This window comes from Micropterus salmoides, unplaced genomic scaffold (assembly GCF_014851395.1).
Source record: "Micropterus salmoides isolate LMB-PRFRI ecotype aquatic unplaced genomic scaffold, ASM1485139v1 Ms_hic_scaffold_9, whole genome shotgun sequence".
Taxonomy (NCBI): Eukaryota; Metazoa; Chordata; class Actinopteri; order Centrarchiformes; family Centrarchidae; genus Micropterus; species Micropterus salmoides.
In genome coordinates, this window is record NW_024044681.1 from 15,659,233 (window position 1) to 15,683,764 (window position 24,532).

At 39.5% G+C, this 24,532-nt stretch overlaps 1 protein-coding gene across 2 annotated transcripts in view; it reads left to right on the top strand.

Annotated features, from left to right (window-relative positions):
* fstl4 (follistatin-like 4) overlaps positions 1–24,532 on the top strand; it is a 274,958-nt gene that overhangs the window by 119,087 nt on the left and 131,339 nt on the right. The window contains exon 4 of one of the 2 annotated variants that reach the window (XM_038708937.1): positions 549–791. In XM_038708937.1, the coding sequence (XP_038564865.1) occupies positions 549–791 (243 nt within the window). Of the gene's footprint in view, positions 1–548; positions 792–24,532 lie in introns of those variants that run through there. The other variant, XM_038708936.1, reaches the window with a different exon arrangement.

Consider the following 24,532-nt stretch of genomic DNA (forward strand, 5'->3'; position numbering starts at 1 on the left):
GTGTGTGTGTGTGTTACGAGGGCTAGAGGAGGTAAAGCATAATGTGTGAAAGTATTCATGTCTTTGTGTGTCTGTATACAGATGTACACATTTATGTGCAAATGAATGCTAAGAGGTGTTAATTTGTAGGGAGTTAGGTTGCATTTTAAAAAGGTTTTCTACTTATTAGCGCTTACTTATAACTGCGATCAGTACAGGAGGTGTTTGAGGTGCTTGAGTTTATGCTTTTCCTGTTTCTGGTGCATACTGTGTAATTCATCTTGTTGCTGTGTTTTAATTGATATTTATCGTGTGTGTGTGTGTATGTATGTATGTGTGTGTATGTATGTATGTGTGTGTGTGTGTATATATATATATATATATATATATATATATATATATATATATATATATATATATATATATATATATATATATATAATATGCGCGCTGAATATGAATCAGCAAGGATGCAGTGGTATACAGCGTTCTCTCTTAAAATAGTTTATGAACTTTCTTATTTACTATTGCTCCTTTCATAAATAAAGCCTTGTCTCTGTCTCTTCAAGCCCTTTCTGACCCAGACGGAGGTCCCTGTCGGAGGACCTACTGTGGACGGGGTCGACAGTGTGTGCTGATGGCAGAAACCGGCCGTGCTGAGTGTGTTTGCCAGGAAAAATGCCGGCCCTCCTTTGTCCCAGTGTGTGGCTCAGACGGCAGGTTTTACGAGAACCACTGTGAGGTGTACCGCACCGCCTGCCTGGAGAGGAGACGGATCTACGTGGTGCACAGCAAGGACTGCTTCTTCAAAGGTACCACTTTACTGTTACACTGATACACTGACAGTGCAGAGGGCTGCTACACACTGTAAAAAGATTAAGTTCAATGAGCTATTTCAAAGTATCCACAGCACCGTGTTTAAAAGTCCAATTAACTGGGATACTTAATGTATAATTAGGATTAATAAATGACACAGAGGAATTCTGTATGTCATGCCCACAATGTGATTAGTCTTGGATATTGGTATTAACCTTCCCTGACATTGTATGAGGTGTGTTTGAAATCTTATTTCTTTTAGGAGGCAAATGTTTTTTTGCAGTTTGTCTTATATTTATTCCACATCTGTTGCTGTAAACCTCTGACGGCAATGCATTCTAGTTCTGTTTGAAGAACAATGGCCTCTTTATGTTTCCGGCAAGTAAAATTTCTTGCCAAAGCTCCCACTGAAAATGCAAAATTCGTGATGTTACGGTGGGTCTGCTGTTGTCTCAACATTAATGTGGGAGAGATTGATTGACATTGAAATGTTGCATAGAGCATCTTTAATTTTGTATTAAATACATTTTAATCCAAGTAGTTGCAAAAACATGAATTCATATTAATTAATTATTTAATTATTATAATACTAATTATATACTAATAACTAGCTGTTTCATGAAAAAAGTGCAAACTGTGATTTAAGAAAAGTATTTAATTTGAGATTAACTGATTTCAAGTGAAATAATTACATGATCCTGGGGAAGTTTTCTTGTTTAACCTCCCTTGAGAAAAAGCACTTAGTAGACATCATTTAGGTTGTTAAAGTTTTTTTTGCAGTGCAACCGCTGCTAAACCACAACAACACAGCGATGCTGCACAGGGACTGTTTGTCCTGGATGTCTGTCTCATCACTGCTTATAGTACAGGTTAACACTTTTGAGTTTCTTTGTGAGTGAAAATTGCCCTCAAATGATGTTCTGATACCTGTGAGGCATACTTTTGAGCAATTTGAAGGCTGCAGTGGGGCTTCGACTTCAGTTTGATGTTGAAACATTTAAACAGAAATAGAGTTGTACAGATAAACAAAGAAATTGTTTTGTAACACGTTGCCACCTGTCAAGCTCTTGTCACGAGAATCAATCACTGTGGAAATCATGCTGGTTCTTGTCAGCCACATATTTCAATCGAGCTGAAAGAATGAAGCCATTTGTAGTTTTGCTCTGTAGGCTGTGGCTCAGGGTCAAGTTTTTCTGGGAAACGGTAGCTAAGCACTGACATTGGCACTCAGACAGTAAGCATTTTTTATCAAATGCTGTATTCTCCTGTGTGTGTGTTCTGCATCAATTCAATTCAAAGGGACATTATTATTTATCACGCTTCTTTCAATTCAAGACACCATACTTACTTGGCATTTGGTTCTACACACAAACAGTGGCATCTAAGTAATTTACTGTGGCACCTTAAAGTTGATTTTAGAGTTTTAATGATCAATCTAATTGTGAAATTGTAACGTTGAGTTTTCATTGAGAAAGTAAATAATGTCAGAACAGCCTTCAGATGTCACTAATAGGCTGCACTTTCATCTAAGAATCTGTCTGGAACCAGATCTGAGTCACTTCTCATGGAGACATTTGTACATAAAAAGTCATATAGTATGTCCACATACTCATTTAACTTCTGAGAGACTCCTTCCCTCTACTTCCTCTACTAGATCAGTATGTTTGCACAAGGGTCCTGTAGATCACCAGTTCTCTGTAGTAAAATTATTAGAATCTTCACTCATTAGGAAAAGTGCGCACTCGGCATGAATGGTCTGCATTATTATCCAACATACAGCCCAGTCAATTCATCATAACATCAGTTTGAAGGTAACATGGCTAGGTAGGACTTCAACTATTTTTAAGTGTTCGCAAACGTTATTTTAAATGGGTTTTGATTTTACTTGTGGCTGGGAGTGGTTGGCAGTCATTTGTGTGCCTTATGGCATCCCCTCTTCTTTAAATGTTGTTTTCCAGGTCAGACTAGTAATTTTTAATCCCTCAGGGTGTGGATGTTAAAATAGAAAGTAAGGGTGTAGTTATTTAGAGTGTATGGTTTTATGTCAACACAGTGCAAACTCACACATACACATGGCAGCGCTTTCAGTCATATCACATTAGGGAGGGAAGGATTCCTGGCAGACACCACCATGCATAGCTAATCCACATTAGGGATGTTCAATCGGCACATTAGGCTTAAACTGGAGATGTCTGAATGCAAACCAGCAGGAGATGGAAAATTTTGGAAATCAGTCAGATGTCACGTGAATCATATGTATATGTGTGTCTGTGTAATTGGGAAGTAATTATTGCACCTGACGTACAAAGACCTCATTGGAAATGTCTCACAGTACAGTGCTAGAGTCATTATTCACAATTGCTGCTTTTTTGTACAAACGGTAGAGGAATTTAAGAGGTGGCCTTATTCCACTTTGTTTGCCTGACTCACTCAAAACTCTTGAAAATAACGACATCCCAATTTGAAGCCTGTGAAACGCATCCAAACATTGGTATCGGCTGCTGCAGAATGAGCCACCCTGATACCTTTTCCTCATTGCCCTATGAATGTAGTGTGTGTGAGTACTTCACTTAGAAGGTACTCCAATACTTAGATGTATAATTATCAAATAAGTCAACATAAAAAGATCCCTCAACGTTATTTATAGACAAACGTGTGTTACTCACTGAGTGGCGTATGGCTGTTCCCACGCAGTCGGATTTCTTTGAAACAAATTGAGGAAAGAGTAAATTAGACCACATTTCCCTCACTCGTTTTGGACACATTGATTCTTTCTTTCTTTAGTTTTATGTTGTTGTTTGTTTTAATTATACGTTTTTGGGTCCCAATTTTGAGAGCCGAAAGCTTATTAAAGGGTAGATGGCCAAAAAAAAAGGTCTCAGTCTGAGAACAAAGACCCTCACCGATGAAAATGGATGTCTCAGGTCCCTACAGCTATGCATTAAGTCACATGACAAAAATCTTTTGGGCAATTTCGCTTTCAAATTTGATAAACGTAAACACTTTGCTGTGAAAGCCAATTTCCTTCAGCTCAGGGCTGTTGTCTATGTCACAGTCCCAAATTTGGCAAGTGCTTATGCCGGCTTTCATCTCAGCATATCTGGATTATTGTGATTAACTGTGTACAGCCAGTCCAAAACTCTCCACTTTGGCAGAAGGAAGAGAACCCACATTTCTATTGTGCTGACCTCTCTTCACTGGCTCCCACTTACAGAGTTGATCCAAGGTTTTGTTTATTCATAAAGCTTTGAATGGGCTCGGCACATAATCACAACCTCCTCTGTCACTGTTCCACCATCAGGTCACTTTGGACATCTGACTTTGGACATCATGCTGTTGCTGCCCCAAGGCTGCAGATTAACATCCATCATTCACATTTTACTCTTCTTCTCTCTTGAAATATCATCTGCATGCTGTCCAGATTAAACTTGTGAAGATAAAACTTAGCTTAGAAGATCTGGTCAGGCTGTGTTAGGCGACTTCTGTTGTGTTGTGCATGTTTTTTTCTTATTCTTGTTATTATTTAAGCTTTTGTTTTTTGTATAAACTGTATGTAGCATGTAACGTCAGATGTTTTTACAAACTTTATAGAAAAAGTTGACCTTTTTTCAAGGAGAGAGCAGGGCTGCTTTAGTTTTATATTTTTAATTACATTTTCATTTTACTCTGTCCTCAGGCAGTGGGGAGAAACAAAGGACTAGGTTTATTAGTTGAAACTGCTGTGGACCTGTTGAGGCAAACATAGTCGCAGAGGCAAAAGAATTTACCGCTCGACTATCTGTGGTTATGCAGATATTCTCTTTGATGCAGCTTGAAGCAGGGCTGTAGCCTCTGTCTGACCTGATAGAACTGCTGTACTCTTAAGTGTTTTGAAATGGATTTCTGGTTTTTGACAGGCAGGAGAGGTGATTGCATGTTGGGTGAAAAGGATGACTGAAAACCTCGGGATAGGACTCTTTCTTCTGCCCTGTCACTGGCTTCATTGTATTTACACACAGTCCGTTTAGCTGGTACTTTAATCCATATTGATTTACCAATGAGAGCCTCATAATAGAATAACATTAGAATAACAATGGAAGAAGAAGAAACGCTTATAAAATGGCATATACACAAGTATATAGTTAGTTATTACACAGTGGTAAAAGGGACACAATAGTGGTAGACAGGATAAAGCTGTTTTCATTATTGTACCATTTCAATAAGCTGAATTCTGTTTTCATTGCAGCACTTTTAAGATTACTCTGAGCTAGCTTTAACTGTCCACTTTACAAAGACTCTGCTTAAGAAATGGCACAAACTACAAATGCCTAACACACACGAGTGAAAGTCACCGCATCTTCTCAAGAATGGCAAATTGATAAACCGCTTCAAAGTAAAAAGTTACTTGACCCCGAATGGCTTCAGAAGAGGCACATTGTTAATAAAAAAGACTGATGTACCAGCTGCACTCAGACCTAATAACCCATTTAGATTGCAATTGCCAAAAGTCATAAAATGGGTTTTCCTTGAGGATGTCTGTTTTGTTTTTTTCACCATGTGAAAAATGACACCCCCTCACCAAATAATGGATGCCATAAAAAGGATAATACCTTTTTTAATAGAGAGACAGTGCCACCCCTTGACTTTTCAGACTCAACCATGCATAATAATATACGTCTCTATCATATTTTTACCCTATTTGTATTTCTGAATTATCATGACAAAGGAGATTATTTGACAACAGAAACCAGTTGAAACCAGTGATAGTATGAGCTGATTTGTTAAAATAAGATTGACTTCTTGGCAGCATTGGGCTTTTCTTTATCGTTTTTATTTTTATTTTTTTTGAAACATCGTAAGCACAAAGGAGTGTGAAGGTGGTAGTGGATGAGCTGCTGCGTCTTTGGTGTCTTGACTGAGACACAAAAGGCTGAGGTTTGCTTTTCTAATAGTCTAATACAAACTGAAACTGAGTAGAGTAAAATACATCTAAAATACAAACACCTTGCAGCCTTTGTATTATGTAGACAGTTGATTAACGAGCAAGTTATGGAAGGTCACAACCAATCACAGCGTTAATTCATGAAATTAGCATCACAAGTACAGATGTTTTCTCTACCTTCTCCTATGGTGAGTATTTGGGCTTCTTCTGATTCTAGGGCCGCGGTCAAGTCAAAAAAAATCTCCTTTACTAATCACCTTTCCTTGACCTCGATGGGAAACGTCATGAGGTCAAGGAAAGATGTGAAGGAGAATTCATAAGGACTTAGGAAAAGACGGCAGCGGGTCTAAGAGAATCTGACTGCTCTGACTGCTCTTTTCTAAGGGGCCTAATTATGTGACGGCGAATGTTACTGACGTGGCCTGCCTTGATGAAACTACAATGTTTTGAAGATGGACTACAAAAAGCGCATCTTTGACACTGCGTCCCGTGTTGTTTTAATACAGGCCATCTAAAAGTGGACAACACGGTAGAATATTACTTCATAATCAAGATGGCAAAAAGGCCCATAGGGTACCAGTCACCAAATAATGGAAAGGATATTGACACTGAGAATGCTTGCTCACAATCACCCTCCTGCCCAAACATAGGCTATTTATCAACATGAATCCCAATTATTGTATGTAAACACAGTGTTTCCCACAGAATGACAGCGTAACTGTGGCGAGAGAGAGAGTGAGCGACTCAGCGAGAGGAGGTGCTGAGCGAATACACTCGCAGCTCGCAGCTGTAATCAAATACGATTTTACCCATTTTAAATTGTAAAAAAAAAAAAAACAGGCTAATAATCAGAAATCAATATGCGTCGGTCAGCATTGATAATGTGGCAGGCTGCCACAAATAAATCAATGTGTGGGAAACGCCTACTCTAGAGGTTATCCAGCTTGATCATTGCCTTTATTAAAGCGAGGGTGTCAGCATCTGTGACTGAAGTAACATTGCTGAAGGATGGAAATACATAACATGAGCCTACACGCTGCAACATTATCCTCACTGATCATATTACAAAACTAGTAACATAGTGCGCATGGGTCTCAGTCATTGTTGACAGTTCAAGGCAGGCCTATGCATATGAGCAAGTTATGGCATAAGAGAGAAGAAGCTTAATAGCCAGTGGTAACTTACATAGTGATCGATTTCCTTTATCAGTCATGGTCGGTGATTTCTTTTTGTTCTTTTTTTATTGTGGAACACTTTATAGCATATTTCAGCAATCCAAAACATAAAATTGTGTTGAAACAGCATCAGATTACAGTAAAGCCAAAAGAAAACAAACCAAAAGAAAGAAAGACATTATGAGTGTCTCATTCAAGTATCATTATGTGCGTCTGTATTGCAACGATTTTGTAAAATGTGGTCAATGGATTTTATTGTTTGAGTTTGAGAACATGCGTTGCTTTAAATGCTGCTGCCGAAAGCAATTGTGGGACGGCTTTATCTTATCTTTTATTTAGTGTACCCTATGCTAAAGGAGATATGAAAGGAAGCTTTGAGGCTTCTTTTTAGCTTTTAGAGAATTTGACCAGCTCTTATCATGTCTGCCCCTGAAATACTTCCGGTTCACATCACTCAGTTAGGAACCTTCCTAAGCAAAAGACTTTTCAACCGCAGCTTTGCTTTGATTACAACCCCATCCCTCATTTGAAAACAAATTAACACAGGTGATTAATCGCTTTCATCTTTCTCATGAGTAGAAAGCTCCAGCAAAGGCAGACCAAAGAGACATCTGTTTCCACTGGGTCACGTAGGGCACTCGGCAGGGAGCTCTTTAATGTATCCTGCTTCGACCACTTCATTAGGGGCAAGTGGTGATACTTGGTCGTGATGCTGTTGACTCCCAGATCAGACGGGGGTTGTGTTGCTGTCCACTGTTCAGAAGGTTTTCCGAGGTTGGAATTTATTGCATTAAAGCAAGTATATTGATGATTTTGGCACTGCAACGGTTAGTTAATAGTTGACTTTTTTGATAAACTGTAAAGCGTTGTAAAAAACATTCTGCGTTCTAGCTTCTTGAATGTGATTTGCTAAATTTTATTTTACTTTTTATAGACAAAATGATTCGTTTTGTCTTTAAAATAATTGACAGGTTGATCGATAATAAAAATATAAATTGCAGCCTGTTTAAATAACCAACCAGTATATGAGGATCTTTGTAAGGATCCTGATTGATAGATTTTTTTTTAGTAATCATTGGTGTTCTTGGGAACCAAAAAATGAATGAATGAAAATGAATGTTGTTCTTTATTCCTCTTTCTATCCTTTCCTTTTAGTAATCCATCCAATGCTTGCTGTGTCTCTCACTTTAAGAGTCGCTTCAACCATTCTGATTACTCTTTATCGTCCCACCTTGTTCGGTGGCAGCTGTGGTTATTGCATTAGCCATCATAGCTGCCCCCCTCATTTTTCTCTCTTCACACACTCTGCAGCCTGTGGCATCGCTCTGCCTCCGCCGTGATGTTATTGCTCGCTAACCCCCTGCCCCCTCCCGTTACTGAGGCCATTATCTCGGTCACACAAACACACAGCTCTCATAAGGAGGGTCAACTTTGGCGTGAGCTCTGATTCTGCAGCTTCAGTTGTGTACACAAAGGCTGGATAGGCTCACAGCAAGATACTTTTTAAAGTGAAAAATACACCGTGTGTGGGTGCTTGCAGGATCTTTATGAGCTTTTTTTGTTTCACGCCGTCTTCTGTACCAACACTTCATGGAGTTTAAAATATTAAAATATGCTAAACTTTTGTTGTATGGTTTCAAAACTGAAGTATTCTTAACTGTAATATTTGATCAGCTATAAAATACACACTGTTACAAAACTGTTTTTCTATTTATGAAAATGAAATGGAGGTGTCTGGTGGTATTTATACAATATGAAAACTTTCTTTCATTCGGGTGCAGGGATTCTTGAAACCAGTTCATTTGTACTAAAAATACTTGTTTTAAGAAAATAACACTAAATATAACTCAATGATACTGAATGTTTACTGTACATGAAATGGAGATTCTTTTGAGTTGAAAGTCAAAGACTGACAGGTCAGTGGTTCACAGAAGGCCAAACTCTCCAGGGTGCCTTTTGTTCAACTTTTATATTTTTGGTGTAAAATAAATGATGATATTTGTTCACGTGTGAGATTGAAGCATGATCTGATTGAGTTGTACAGACTCTTCAATTCATGTAAAATTACCCTCATTCATTCTGCTGCACCCTATTAAGCGACACCATTCAGTGCTACATCACAAATGACACATTTTATAAATGCTCACAATTTAACTGAACAGTTTCAGCAGGCGTGTAAAGGTGTCCGAGTCACATAATGCACAACTGGATCAGAAGTTGCTGTCCAACTCCCTGTTAGGTTAATAAGGACTACAGTCGGGCAGGGCCATCAGGTGTGTAACGTTCGTACACACACACACACACCCAAACGCACACCTGACACCCTCCAGGCCTCCCCTGACAGGCCTTTATTTGTTACTGGTTGGCTTATTAACGAGCAGCCCATCTATCCCCATCTTTCTTTTTATGTGTGCCCCCCCCAACACCTTTCTCCTCATTTTTCTCTCCTCAATGGTCACGTGGGTCTTAACTCATTAAGTTGATCTCCTCCCCACAGATTCATTATAGTGGAAGTATTTGCTGTATAAAATGGATGCCCTGTCCCAGATAAAGATGTCCCCTGTTCCGGCTCTAGTCCCCTGCCTCATAAACATCAGTCTCCCTTATCAAAATCGGAAGCTCTCTTTGGCCACTGATGTCCCCCCGCTGTTGTGGAACATCGTCAAGGATACTGCACCAAAATAATGTTTATTCCCCATCAGCCATGCCAATAGCCTGTAAGCTGAGCAGGCTACACCTTGTGTGGTATTTCATTAAAATGAGGATTTTCAGAAGATAGTACCAGGATAGACTAGTCATTAGTATTGTAGGGTACTGCTTTGGTTTTATAAAGTAAAAAATAGATTGCTAATTGGGTTAAACAAAAACAAAAAAAAAATCAATTGTATCATATAAAAGTTCTTCATTTATGTGCTGGATTTATCTCACTATAGTGCTGTAGAGGAATTTTTTAGTACATTGTGAAAACAAATTAGTAAAGGCACTTCACTTGTTAACAGCATTAAATGAAAGCAAGAGGTAAAATATTTAGGTCAGTCCTTCTCTGAACTGTGTTTACTCCCTGATGGTAAGACACAGTTTGTATTTTGCACTTAAGTTTCTTGTGGGGAAGATTTCTCACAATGTTGACATCAAGATTTTACCTGGAGGTAAAAAAAAAAATGGTGAAACCTAGTCAAATCTTGTCCAGATTTCCGAAAAGTGCAGCTTTAAAGGCCCTGACACTGCCGGCAGTTGGCTGTCATTGAGCATCTATAGCTGAACATGTCCTGTGGTGTTTGCAGATGTGTCATTTTTGGCTCTAGTCGGACCTCGGTCTCTGTGAGAAAGAGCATTCTGACTGACTGTGAATCAGCAATTCACCTTGCACTTTTATACCCCTTATATTCAAGTGCTGCTTTTCTTTTCCTCCACCACAAGCAAATGACCACAGGTTGAAAAGATCTTCAACACGCTAAAAAAACAATAATCTTCAAAGCTATGAAAAGTTTAAAAACATGAACAACAAACCTCCTTGCTTTAAACTATTTCAACAGATTTGTCTTTATTCTGATCTGTGTTTGTCCAAGTTATTTTAAACTTGTATGTAACTCGACGACATTGCAAATGAGGTCAACCTCACTGTTGAGGTTCAAATCAATTTGAACCATGTTTCTCCTGCTCAGTTAATCTTCAAATGGAAAATAGTTATCACAGATGAGTGACATGTTTGTGTCATTTTAATTGCTTTGCTTCCTCACAGAACAATAAGAATGAACCTAAATGACAAAAGAAAACAGACTCAAATGTTATCTTGCATCCTATGCATTGTTTTGATAAACAAACATAGCCAAATTACTTATTACTGCAGTTGGTTAGTAATCTCTAGCAGAGCAATGAAGGAAACACAAAGCTCTATTTGTCTCTTTTCTTACAAATACAGCGGCTTTAAAATGCAAAATTTGGGAGTTTCTATGATGAGAGTATTTGTAAAGGAGTTTCATTTCGATTCACGAACACATTTTTTAAAGGTATTTCAGATTTTATAAGCTGCATCTTTAATGTATCGTATAATTGAAATAGCGGAAGCTTCCGGTTTGTTTTGTCCTGATCCTTATTGACATCCCAGTCGCTTTCTTCTCTTACTACACACTCTGCTTTTTGTTCTTTTTTTTTTTCCCTTCACCTCTCAAACATAGACTGCCTAATCATCCTTTCTTGGTCTGCATGCGCACGCACACAAACACTGAGGAATGAAGGCACACCACTTCTGTCATGAGAAAAACAAATTAATCTCTTCTGAAAGAAAATGTTTATTCATGGCTAAGAGATTTTGACATGCTTGTCACAACTCTGGCATAGCCTATCACTTTGCCTTTTCAGCAGTGAGCGGTACTCAGCAGCACCACAATGGGCCCCTTGGATCAGTTGCGGGGCTTTTGCTCTTTGTGCATGTTGCCCAGCTTGGCACAAACAGCTTTATTGACAATTGAAATGTGAGATGTGAGTGTATTACATTGAAATTGCAGTGCCATTTGGAATTCAATTTTTTTATTCCTCTCTCTCACTCACTCATTCTCTCTCTCTCACACACACTCACACTCTCTCACTCACTCATTCTCTCTCTCTCACACACACTCACACACACACACACACACACTCATCCCCCCTCTTCCTCTCTGTAATTAACAGATCCCTGATGGTAACTTTGTTTGGGGGAAGCCATGTTGGCGTTCTGTCTTGTCGTTGCCGAGTTAACAGGTGGTACTGCACAATTTTAAGAGCTCTTCATCTACATGGTCTGCTTTTATTACCGTACACAACATCATGTTTTAAAAGCTGTTGGCAAACGCCTTTACACAACTGAGAAATTAGAAAGTGACAAACGAATTCATTTGGCCCATCCACTTCATTTTGCAATTCTTTCATCAGTTTTAATAGCTGCATAAAAGGAGCATACATATGGCTGACAGCGCCTCTGGACCCAACTTTGAAAACTTTACATATCATGGTTTTGTCAAAGACGGGATCCAAGTACTAACAAGTGAGGTTATTATTGTCTCTTACCACAGCAGCATTTAGAAAATAATTAAGTTATGCATTCACTGTTTTCCAGGCAACTTCTGCTAGTACACTTCCCTCTTATACAAGTTGGAAACAAATTGCTCTCCCTCTGTCTTCATGCAGATCTATTTCTTTCCCCCTGCACCGCCCTTTCACTCCCCCCTTATAGACTACTTTTCTCTCCTCTATCTTTCGCCCTCATTTCTCTCTATGCTCCCAATATGGTGCAGACAGAGATTTGAGTGACTCTGTCAAGCTTCTCTCTACATTCCACGGTCTGTGTTAAATTGGTTCAGAGCTTAAGTAGAGTGTGAGCCTGGAAAAATAAAAAAATAAAAATACAAGCATCACCTCGAGGCAAAGTGACCCTGGGTAAAAAAAAAAAAAAATCTCACGTCCCTTATGTCCCTGACAAACACACTCTGTGTGTTCACTCCTATTCCTTTGCAGCATTTTATAAAGATTTTTCCTTCCACCTCCAAGTGTATTTAGCTGCTACAATTTTAACAATTGTTGCATTTGTATTGTTGTTGATGCTTTGTATGACGATGTGTTCTTTCCTCCTTGAACAGAAAATGTATTCTTTAGCTAACTTGGATCTTAACACTGGTTTAGTGCGTTATAAATATAATACAGCACAACATATAAACAGCAAGATTTGAGACAGAAAAGAAACATATGACTGGTGTGGACTTAGGCAAAGTAGGTAACTGCATGGGGCCCCAACTAAGAAGGATCATAACTATAGATGTACAATGGTGTTCCCATCCTAACTTATAAACATTTATGTACTCTGCAGTGAGTAAAAATGCAATCAAAGGATGCTTGCAGATTTTCAGAAAATCCAACAAAGTTTATTCTAATCTCATTTATTTATGGCAAAGAAAAGTTCATGCACTGACAGATTTAGTCTGACTGTGGCCTATCTCACCAATTTTCACCACATGAACTGCAGTTACTGAAGCTGAAATGAGAGGTGCCACCTTGCCATGAAGCGCCGCAGGGCTACCATTATGGTAGTTCTTAACCCTTGGAAACTTTAAAATGATACTTGTACACAAAACCGATCTAAAGAAGTTGTCATTTCGAAGTACTGCCAGAAAACCTTAAATTCTACTTGAATTTGAATGTGCCTTTTTACGGAACTACTCTGTGAAAAGAGAGCTCAAGAAAAATCAGAGAAGGGCCATATAATCAGCACATCGATTTCACAATCAGAACTATCCCAGAGACTTCTGCCAGCCCAGCTATTTATGCACTTACTAATCATTGGCTTATTTGGACTGTAATAACAGCAAATCACTGTCTGCACTTTGAGTGATTTGCTTTCATGCTTTTGTGAATGGATGAAGGTTATCACGCAGGGACTTAAATTAATGATACACTCAAAGTTTGTCTAAACTGGGTACATGTTAAATGTTTCACTGCTCAGCTCACACATTTACTTTACTTTTCTTGCTTTTTCTCCCTGCCTCTCGTTTTCCTCCTGATCTTGAAGCTGAGCAGTCCTTCCACTGTCCTGTGTAATGTGAGCTGTCAGATTATATATTTCCACTCTGGAAGCTGAACAGTTTGACCAGAGGGCAAAGAACGAGCCCAGATTGACAACTAGCGCAGCTCAGTGTGCTGTAGCAACTGATTTGCCAACTCTCTAGCTGGCTGACTGATCAATTCAGTGGCTGTCCAGCTTCTCACATGGCTCTTTATTTGACCAAGGCACTTGAGCTACTTACACTTACAACACTATTTTCACCAGAGAATGTGAAGTTCCAAGATGTTGGTAAAAGGAGAAAAAAAAAAGTGCTCCCTGCCAGAAGTGATATCCATCCATCGTCAACCGCTTATCCTGCGTACAGGGTCGCGACGGGCTGGAGCCAATCCCAGCTGACATCAGGCGAAAGGCAGGGTACATCCTGGACAGGTCGCCAGTCCATCGCAGAGAACATGCAAACTCCACGCACCGCCCCTATAAAAATCCTTACACCAAGTTGTCTTTATTTCCAGTATCTAATGGGAACCTCACACCCCAAAATAATATCTTTAGCCATGATTGGATTATTCAAAACTGTTAAAAATAACAAAATGTATCCTAGAATAAAGAAAATTTTTGTAATTATTATAAGATATATTCATCTGTTTATTTTTAGTCTTAAAACAACAAGCTCAAGTCATCATGTTACCTCTGACTTCATATTTTATGTGGTTTATTTATTGGTTGTCTCTTTCCATTTGAAGGGCAGTCTCCTGATATGAATGGTTGATTTAATGGCTAATGGAACACACTACCGTGGAGCAACATCAGAGGCCATCTATAATGAGAGAGTCTTTATGTGGCATTTGCTGTGTCCAATAAACAGCAGTTCTGAATTGCTGATGCAGTATTAGCGTATATGAAGACCTTAGCTGAGTTTTACAGCAAAATATACATGTTGTTTAGAAAAGCAGCATGACATTGAGAAGATATTTCCTCCTGTGGGAGGAACCAGCATTTTCTTTTTTTTCACGTTTCATACCATCAACACAAGAAGCCCCTATTGCTCCAAAATATACTGCATGACACTCTGCCCTTGGTGCTCATTATTAGCAAGCACAGCATCTCGGTACCACAGAGCCTATTTGCATCATCGAGTCTCCATTTTACCATAAGTCGCTGACTATGAAGAGTGCTGTAATTTTAAGACCCAAAGGGAGTAACAACCCCAACAGCTGCCTCAGGGAAGTTATCAGTCCGTGTTCTTGAATTCAAGCTCATCCCACATGGTTTCCAGAGAGAACAGGAGCAGTATGGATAGAAGCTGCTGACCTTTTTGTTTTAGCACCTATGTTATAGGTGTCACTGATGCTAGCAGGGACCAGTGGCTGTCTCTTGAGGTGAGAGTCCATCTGGTCACAATGCCATTACTGTTACTGCGTCTGCTAGCATGATGCACAACAGTACTGTCAATTCAGCTACAGTAATTAACAATTTACTCTTTAATTAGATTGTTTGTACCTGAGGGTCTTTTATTGGGAGGGAGTTTTATTCTCTTAGCTGTTACACACAGTATTTCATTGATGCTTTATATTCTGTGTTGTTCCTTGATGGAAAAAAGCAAAAAAAACACACTTTGTTATTTGGCACCATCCAGCAATTCATAACTACGGAGATTGGCAATAATACCATTAAGTTCCTCTGGGACTACTAATGCTGTTTGTGTGCTTTCCCCCCCTCTGGCAAACGGTTTATGTACATGATAAATTACAAATGCTTGACCATACACAATAATGCGTAAAGACCTTAATTACCCATGTTCGTTACTGTTGAATGTCATATTCTCACATTTGACCAATAGTGGTTGTTCATTGTACCCTTGTATCACTAACTAACAGTTTATAAGAGGGGCAGTCAAACTCATGTCCTTGTCAGGGTTTATACTTGTTACAGCTTGCAGAAGATTGATTTGACATGTCAATGTTATTATTATTATTTTATTATATGTAAAAGTCTTGAAGATGAGACCTGGATTCCATGACACTAAAATCTTTTAACACTGATAGTTGAAACAGACTTTTTAAGTGTGTTTAGCTTCCTGTAAATGACTCACTTTCTGTGGTTCTTCAAACTATGCTTGGGCGGTGTTTATTTTTTCACGCCTTAATACTATCCTGACATTTCACTGGGGTATGTAGGGAAAGCTATATGACGCCATTTGTGTTAAACTGTTTTTGTTTTAAGTTTTAATTTATTTTTTTTAAACTGCAGGATGAGCGGCTGTCTTCTGCCTCAAGTGCATGCTAGTTGTTTGGGTGGAAACAGGAGAGGAGAGAGAGAGAGAAGAGAGAGAGAGAGAGAGAGAGATAGGAGAGAGAAGAGAGAGAGAGGAGAGAGAGAGAGAGAGAGAGAGAGAGAGAGAGAGAGAGAGGAGAGAGAGAGAGAAGAGAGAGAGAGAAGAAGAGAGAGAGGAGAGAGAGAGAGAGAGAGAGAGAGAGAGAGAGAGAGAGATAGAGAGAGAGAGAGAGAGAGAAGAGAGAGAGAGAGAGAGTTGTAAGGCTTGTATCCACTGTACAGTGCCAGAAACAGTACTGAAGACAATGAAAAGAACAAAGTTGTGATCATTTGTCATAAATCAGGAGAAATACAAGAAATCGGGAGAATGGTGACCTTGGGAGGAAACTGGGAGATTACAAGGAAAAATAAAGAGTCTCCCATGAAAATCACAAGGGTTGGCAAGTATGCTGGTGATAAGTCATTGTAACATGTATTGCATATAGCCTACTTAGACAAGTCTTGCTGCATTTAAATACTTACGTGCGGTGAAAATAATGTCAGGCAGTTTCACGTTGCGTCACCTGCCTACATTGAGATTGTACACTACAATACATCACCTCAAGACAGCATCTGCGTAACAGTTTAATAAATTTAAAAAAAAACTGTAAATTTCTACTTGAGTCAAATTACAAAAGTATCTACTTTTAAAAATACTTAAGTATCAAAAGTTTTAAAGTACTATGTTATGGTTATGTTTTTCAGGGGTTGCTGACATGACAAACAATTGCAAAATACTGTAGACGAAGTTTCCTATTTATGAAACATAACATTATAAATAAGTTTCCATTTCAATAATAATTCAAGTTACTTGTCAGTGGTGAACAAAGTATTCAAAGTATTCAAAGTATAGATCCTTTAGTTAAGCAAAGGCACTACCACACTGTAAAAATCCTGCATTGAAAATGTTACTAAAGGAGTAAAAGTAAACACTGAGAAAGAAAAATGTTCTGTGACTGTCATAGTATTTATATATCATTATTATATATAATTATATATATAATGAATGTCTCATAGCACTTCCAAATTCCACATTTTCTCCCACCTCTTTGTTAATGTTTTGAAAGAGATTTGATACAGAGTATCAGCAGCAGCCCTTTAGGTAAAGTCCTACAGAAAGAAACAATTTATCATCCGAATCCAACCAATTATGTCAAATGAGAGAAATCATTCTTGAATAAATAATACTGTTGTACTACATAAAATGAGGGTTGGACTAAATACATATTTTGTAAATACATATTTTGTTGAGAAGTCTCACTTGAGACTTGACTCCACTGCTATAATTACATTGTACCCGTACAGTCAAAATCTTGTACATTCTTTATGTAACATTAGATATTTAGTTTGCGGGGGAATGAAGTGTGATCTCTGGCCTCGCTCATTATCATGCAAAACAGTTGCATTATTCAAGTGCGCTGCTTGGTGATGTGAGATCTTTTCAGTGATGTATACCATTTCATATGAATTAGTCACTGCACTTCAAGTGAATTACTTACAGCTGGTTGGAAGGCGAGGGTAGCTTATTACTCATGATACTTGTGCTGCAGTTTGTTTGCTTTACTCCTTTCGCTGCTCACTCATCTGCATTAATTTTCCACATTTGAAGCATTTGTCTGAGTCTAAGTGATCAGAGGCTCCGTGACTTACTAAAGGCCACTTTATTATAACATTTGTCTGCTCAAGTGGTCAAACCCGTGACCTTACTGTGACAAATTACTCTCTAATCACTTGAACTACTACTGCTGTTCCATACAATTCGCTGCAAAACAATTTGTTTGCAGCAGACCTTTGTTAACACTTAACACTGATCCAAATGCTTATCTGTGTGTGTGTGTGTGTGTGTGTGTGCGCGCATTTAATTAATAGCTAAACTGCTAATTGGCAGCATTACCATTTCTTGAAAACATGGCCTTCTACTGCAAGAAAGCAGCCTGTTGCAATCCCCTAATGAGGAATGTTTGTAGTGTTCACAACTCAAGAATTTCTATCAAGTAATCCAATTTTTCAAATTCACACTGCACTGTACAGGTGCTGCTTCACTTAATTTAAATGTGTAACATGACTTAAATTATTTGTTATTATTAGTATTTGTTGTGTGTATCGACACTGAAGGCTGCTGTGCCACAGATGGGCAAAGAAGCTGGAGCTGTTCTGGTAAGTCAGAGGGAATCTTTATCATAATAAACATAAACATCACACTCTTATGATCTGTTTCCATGATGACAAGATATGACATGGTGAATGAACAATAAGTATTATTATTAGTAGTAGTATTTTATTGCTCAAAATGGTCATTGTGCTGAGTATTGGCCAAAAGTATAAGCTTCAATTGGCAGCTTCAAAAAATCAGAAAATATCAGTATCACTAAAAGGTCTTTTCAGATGGGAAGCAACACTCCACCTGCTCGCTTGGCCGTGCAGGGCTGCTCTGTGCTCCTCATGTGAATAGACAGGGAGTCAAGCGCTCCGCGAGTAAACGGCAGGCGCTCTGTGGATGGTAACCATGACAACGGCTTCTGTGCACTATACAGCTGTAGCCTATTTAACTTAAGTTAAAATTATACATAACGTTACCTGATACATCCAGTTTTTCCCGGGATGCTCTGTCGTGCATATTCCCTCCTGTTGATGTCTCAAACTATTTAGTAAACTGTAAAAGAGTTCTGGAAACTCAACAAACAGCGAGGATCAGTCTCTCTTCCAATGATTTGTGCTGTGAGACGCATGCAAAAAGTTCAAGACAATTCAACTCCGGCAGCGGAAGGGCACGTGTCTGAGGCGAGCAAAACTGCGACAGTTTCACGGGAACACACCTGGTTGATGCTCTGCCTGTCAGAATGCCCGTGCCTCCCTTATTGCACGCTTGGCAGTCATTGAAAATGAATTACTAGGCGCATAAATTGCTTTCCGTGTGTAAAGGTCTTTAAGAAACCTATAATGGTCTAACCCTGTATAGGTACATTAAAACTATACAGCTCATCCTGAGTGCTGCCCAATACCTTCTACCAAACCTCTCTGCCTCATCCCATGCTTTTGTTTTTATTTTTTCCCACTGCTTGTTGTTACCTCAGACAATGATTGCAGCTCTCCTGGCAGATGATAACAACAACTCTACGTGAATACTTGAAATGTTTTGGTCCTGTTATCTAGTTAGATGAAGTCATATCCATTGTGGGCAGAGCTGGTGTCTGCTACCTTATCTGTGCGAGACGGAGGATGTTAGTCTTCTGTAGTAGTCTTACGCTCTGTGTATTAGCGCGGGTTCACAGGCAAAAAGGATGATAATTGAAATCCTGAGTGGCAGGTCACTTTCATAGTAAACAAACACTGCATGCTTAAGCTTCAGTAATTGCTTTTGAAGAGTGGCTGGAACAGTAGACTGGTATAAAATGCAAACACTCTTGCAAAAGCACATACACTAAACACGTGCGTGTGTGTGTTGGGATCCCATACGCAGCTCTTTCCTGCAGGGTCATTTGCCATGGAACGCTGCACAAGTGGTTGGCCTGGGAGCGTCAATGACAGGGCAAATACACTCCACCTCCTGTGACTGAGACAGACACACACACACACACACACACACACACACACACACACACACACACACACACACACACACACACACACACACACACACACACACACTCACTCTGGAGTGTGGAGGCCCCTGAGCTCATGGAGTGACTTCCATCTCTGCCTTCTTTCTAGTGCAAAAAGAGCAATGGAGCAACCATCCCTGCAGCTACACCCGTGTCTCTCTGAGCATCTTCACTCATGTGTCCCCGGAGCCCTAACCTAGCTCTCCAAGCCCTCCATTCTTTCCTCTCCTTTCCCCTCTGCTCCTTTCCTTTTATCTTCCTCACTTCTGTCCTCACTAGTTATTCACTCATCCACTTCACTGTCCAACCCTAAGGCCATGTTCTCCTTTTCTCTCCTCTTCTCTCCTCTTTACTCAGCCATGCCACCTCAGTCCGTCCCCTCTCAGTGCTTTTGTTTTATTAGACAGAGTTAAACCATGGGCAGTGTCTTAATTACAACCTGGCTAACAGTCTAACTTGAATAGTAAAGTAGGAACTTTGGTTAAATGCCAAAAACTTGTTTATTCATTTATTCAGGGCTTGTTTTCCTCCTGTGCCCTTTTAATCAGGCTTCAGTCTAACATTACTTTTTCAGAAAAGCTGAATTTGTCACGACTCCCTTTTGAGATTGTTTCTGCCTCCAGAGCAGCTCTGCCTCCAAGAAATGTGTGTATTACTAAAACTCCAATCTGCCTCAAGAAATCTCTCTTCCTTTGATTTTCCCTTCTTCTTTTGCATCTACTCTCTACCACAGGCCTCTACCTCGGCCATCCCTTTACCCACACCTCTACTCTTATCCTATCAGTATTATCTTATCAGTATTTCAGCTCTGTACTGTAATGTGTATAGTAGTTTTTTGTTTTCCTCTTCTTTCCTGACTTTGTTCTCTTTTTTTTTTTCTTCTTCTGACACCCTGAAGTTGAGCCCTCTGTAGTCAGTCAGTGCATTGAGTGCTCCCCTCTTCCCTCATGTTCCAACCCAACTTAATAGGACTGTCCCTCTGTTACATCCCTGTCCGTCCTCCAACGAGCCTGCAATAATCTGTCTAACACAAAGAGACACTTCCCGTCTCCTGAGCTTTGTGAAAATGTTTCAGGCCACTGCGTTGCTTCCCCAAATGGTTCACAGCTGCTGAGAAGTGAGTATTGACATTAACCTCAAATATCTTGAATCATGCATTAAGTTATAATAGTGAATATGAATATGCCTGTGAACATGCGGAACAACTCTCTTGTATAACTCAAAGGCATTAGAAAACTTTGGAAAGTGTTTTTTTGTGCATTTTAATTCAGAGCTCTGCTGACCGGAACTGAACCTCTGAGCATTTGCTACTGAAACTACACAATACAGATACATTTGTAATGGTACAATATGCTGCAGTGTAAACCCATATTGACATGTTTCAGTTGAAATATTGCTCAGAATATTGTGTCCTCTGCCACACCAGCAGTAGTAAACATGGGCAGTGATACATATGTTACCTTTTTAGCTACTGAAATGGTGCCGGTAGTTGATTTCTTGGTCCGCGTCATCCATCTGCTATCATTACATTGGCTATGTTCGGACTGCAGGCCAAAGTAACCCAAATCTGATTTTTTTGCTTATATGTAACTCAGATCTGGTCTTTTATGACAGTGTTGAGGGGCAGATGCGTTGTACAGCACTTGTCATAATTCGGGAGTGATGTGACCTGTGAGAGGACAATGAAAAACAGGAGTCTCCCATGAAAATTGGGAGCGTTGGCAGGGAGGAGCTGACCTCTGTGGCTCTGTTTACTTCTGTACGACAGCGTGCTGCGTGTAATGTCGTGTTATTCTTCTGCGCATGGAAGTCACTTTCAGGCTGCGGACAGTACACACTGGAGTCTGAAATGTGCCGCATAATATTTGCCGCAATAATGTGAACTGTCAAGCAAAAAATTGGATCTAGGAAATCCGGAATTGAGCATTTAAGGCCTGCAGTCTGAATGTAGCCATTGTGTCTTTTTTTTTTTTTTGCAGGGTGAGGATTGCTCATAATAGGTATGTAATTGGAGAATGTAGCTAGGATTGGATCTGCAGTGCATTAATGTAGCTGGATCTCTGACTGTTGTTTCTTTTTTTCCAATGTGTTCATTTGTGAATAGTTAATCTGCAAACACTTTTAGACTAAAGCATAATTATTAATTACAATTTTCATCTTGGTTGCAGTCAGTAGTGCGGAACTGTGCTACTGACTGGATGCACAAGATGCTTAATTACTCAAACAGGTGCTTGCCACTGAGGCAGGATTGATGCTTCAAGAGCACTCAATTAATTGAAGCCCATTATCAATAACAGGCTCTGAATCATCCCTTAGATCTTCTCTGATTTAATTTAGCAACACACAAGGATCAACAGTGTTAATTAGAGATTTACAAGAAGGTACGGGACATCAGAAATAAATGTGAGCATCTGGTGTGATTAAATTATCATATGCTCTCTGAACGATGACTCCATGCGCTTTTACTCACTTTCTGGTCTGTGGCTGGGGCTTAAATGAGCTATTCATATCACATTACCAGGTAATATATTTCATGACTCTTGAGAGAGCACACACAATAGACATGACAAGACATTAGCAGGTATGAAGAAAAATTAGGTGATGATGTCCCCTGTCCTAAAGCTAATTACAATGGTTGCACTGACCTTGTGTAGAATGGGTTAACCAAAACTGGTTTGCGCACACGGAAACCTATAATCAACAGAGACAGACTTGCATACACATCTACTTATCAATGCTTACACACACACACAAATACACAATCTTTCTAATGCGATTACCTCAGCAGACATTTATAGACCCAGTTAATCTAACAGCAAGAGCAGTGCACCATTCCATATATTTGTGTTTAATTCCAATTAAACCTGGGCTGTGGACAAACTCATTTTCTAAACCAATTACTCTGGAAGAAGATAAAATACAGGAGCAACCTTTGAACAACCTTTTTCTCCATGAAACCAAAATAAAACCCAGATGTCCAAGCCTCCTGGTAAGCCTACCCACATGTCAGCATGGTTGCAAAAAACTGCTGCTGACATTTGTCAGATTTACGTGTGTGGGAAGTGTGGCTCTGCCTGACTGTCTGCAGTCAGTCTTTCTTAGGCTAAACAACTAATAGACCTAAATCTAAATGCTCTCCAGGCTCCACATCAGTAACAATGAGATGGCACGGTGGCTTAGTGGATAGAGCTGTTATTGGATAACTGTTTTACTCTTTGTACAGTAGATTACATGGCGGTGTGAGTGTGTGAAATATAATTGTGATAAATGTTTGATTATAGGCATATTAAACAAAGGCTACAGTTAAGGAGTCATTCAAAATCAAAGATATTTCTATAACAACTTTGAAACAAGACTCAAGATGAATCAAATAACTGCAGACTATATGAATTTTAAAAATTATTTCTTAATCTTGAAAACAGCAGATGACAAAATAGTTCCACCTTAAGGTCCATTTAATATCTGTTCTTGAGCTCTCGATCATATCACATGACTATCATCAGTAGTAGCAGTAGTCATGGAAATGTAGATGTTCCGATGTTTATGAACAGCAAATTATTTTAATCATTCAATATTTCAGTAATACGTTTAGATTTTACCTCTATAAATATCTTTGCCATTGGTAGAGAAACCTCAATCCTATTAAAAAAACATGCAGTTTTATGAGAAAAGAATTTTCACTGAATAAGACCTTGAAGCCTTCAAAAATCCAATCTCCTTAACCCACCACCACACCAGCAGAGGGCCTGCAGAGCCCCTTTAGCTCCAGGTCTTTGATCAGCCAAGCCAAGAGCAAGCCAAGAGCGTCCTAAAGCCCTGCCTTTTTGACTGCCGGTGGACCCCCTTCTGGAGAAGCCTTGCGTCACGGTGTGGCTCCCCCGCTGGTGTGAACCATAGATCTTCTTCCTGGCTGATCTAGACCTCTCACCTCCCATAGGATAAATGTGGATATTAATGTGGAGATGAGTCTTGACACGTGGGTTTCCAAGCAGCGCCTTATTTCTAAAATTATTGCAATTAGAAAATGGCATTGTGTGTGTTTTGTGACCTCCTTCATCTGTCTGTATCCTCATCAAAAAAGCCTAAAAAATTCAGATATTTAGAAGCCCAGCCCTAACTGTTCACGGACTGATCATGCTTACTGTTGTGTGTGTAGTCACCCCTCAAAGGCCCATTTTAGGCCAGGAAAAACTCTTATGGTCTCCTTATTGATATGGTACTCTGCTGGAAAACATTGCAGTGATGCAGGTATTATACTGGACTGTTGTGGTGAAGAACGTACTGAGCATGAAGACCTGAAAATTAACCACTTGATCTACGTTCCATCCATCACCTGTGGCCATGAGCTCTAGGTAGTAACCGAAAGAATTGGATTCCGTTGCGTTGAAAGCAGCCACATAAGGTGGTTCGGGCATCTGATCAGGATTCATCCCAGATATGTTCCTGCGGTGGTGTTTTGGGCATGTCCAAATGTGTGGAGAGCCCAGGGAGGACATACCTAATGTGGTCTGGGAATGCCTTGGAATCCACTAGAAAGAGCTTGAGCAGACTGTTGGGAAGAGGGACCCTTGAGAAACTTTGCTTAGCCTGCTACCACCACAACCTTGATCGTGATAAGCGGGGGCAGACAATGCATAAATGGAGAGCGCACTGCAAACAAAAACACATACCAGCCACTTGGGAAATTCATTTGCATCCTTCAAATCATCAGACACTCCTCATTAAACTCAAGTCACAGCTGTCATGACAGTAATTATGTAGAATTAATACTTCTGCTGTGTGGAGACAGAGGGCAATGATAAAATATTTCCCTGCTTGGGAAGATATCAAACAGCCAACATGCTCCTTTGCTAATATGGGTTTGTTACCACGGGAACAGATGCAAATGACAAAAATTAAGCAACACCTTGCATTTTCTTTAAAGCAGTCCACAACTCTATCTAATTATGCATACCTGGTGTATGAGAGAAGCAAATTCAGAGAGCATACATGCCATACAGTATGAACTACATTTGTCTGTGTGGGAGAAACAGCAAGTGGGGTAATTTAATCTTTCCACTCACATAAATATTTAAATATATATAGTAGGGCTGTCCCCGGCAAAGGATTTACATAGTCTAATCAGAATCGTCAAGTCCTAATCGTCAAGGCTGTAGTCGACTGATAGTCGAATCATGTGTGTTTTTGTGCA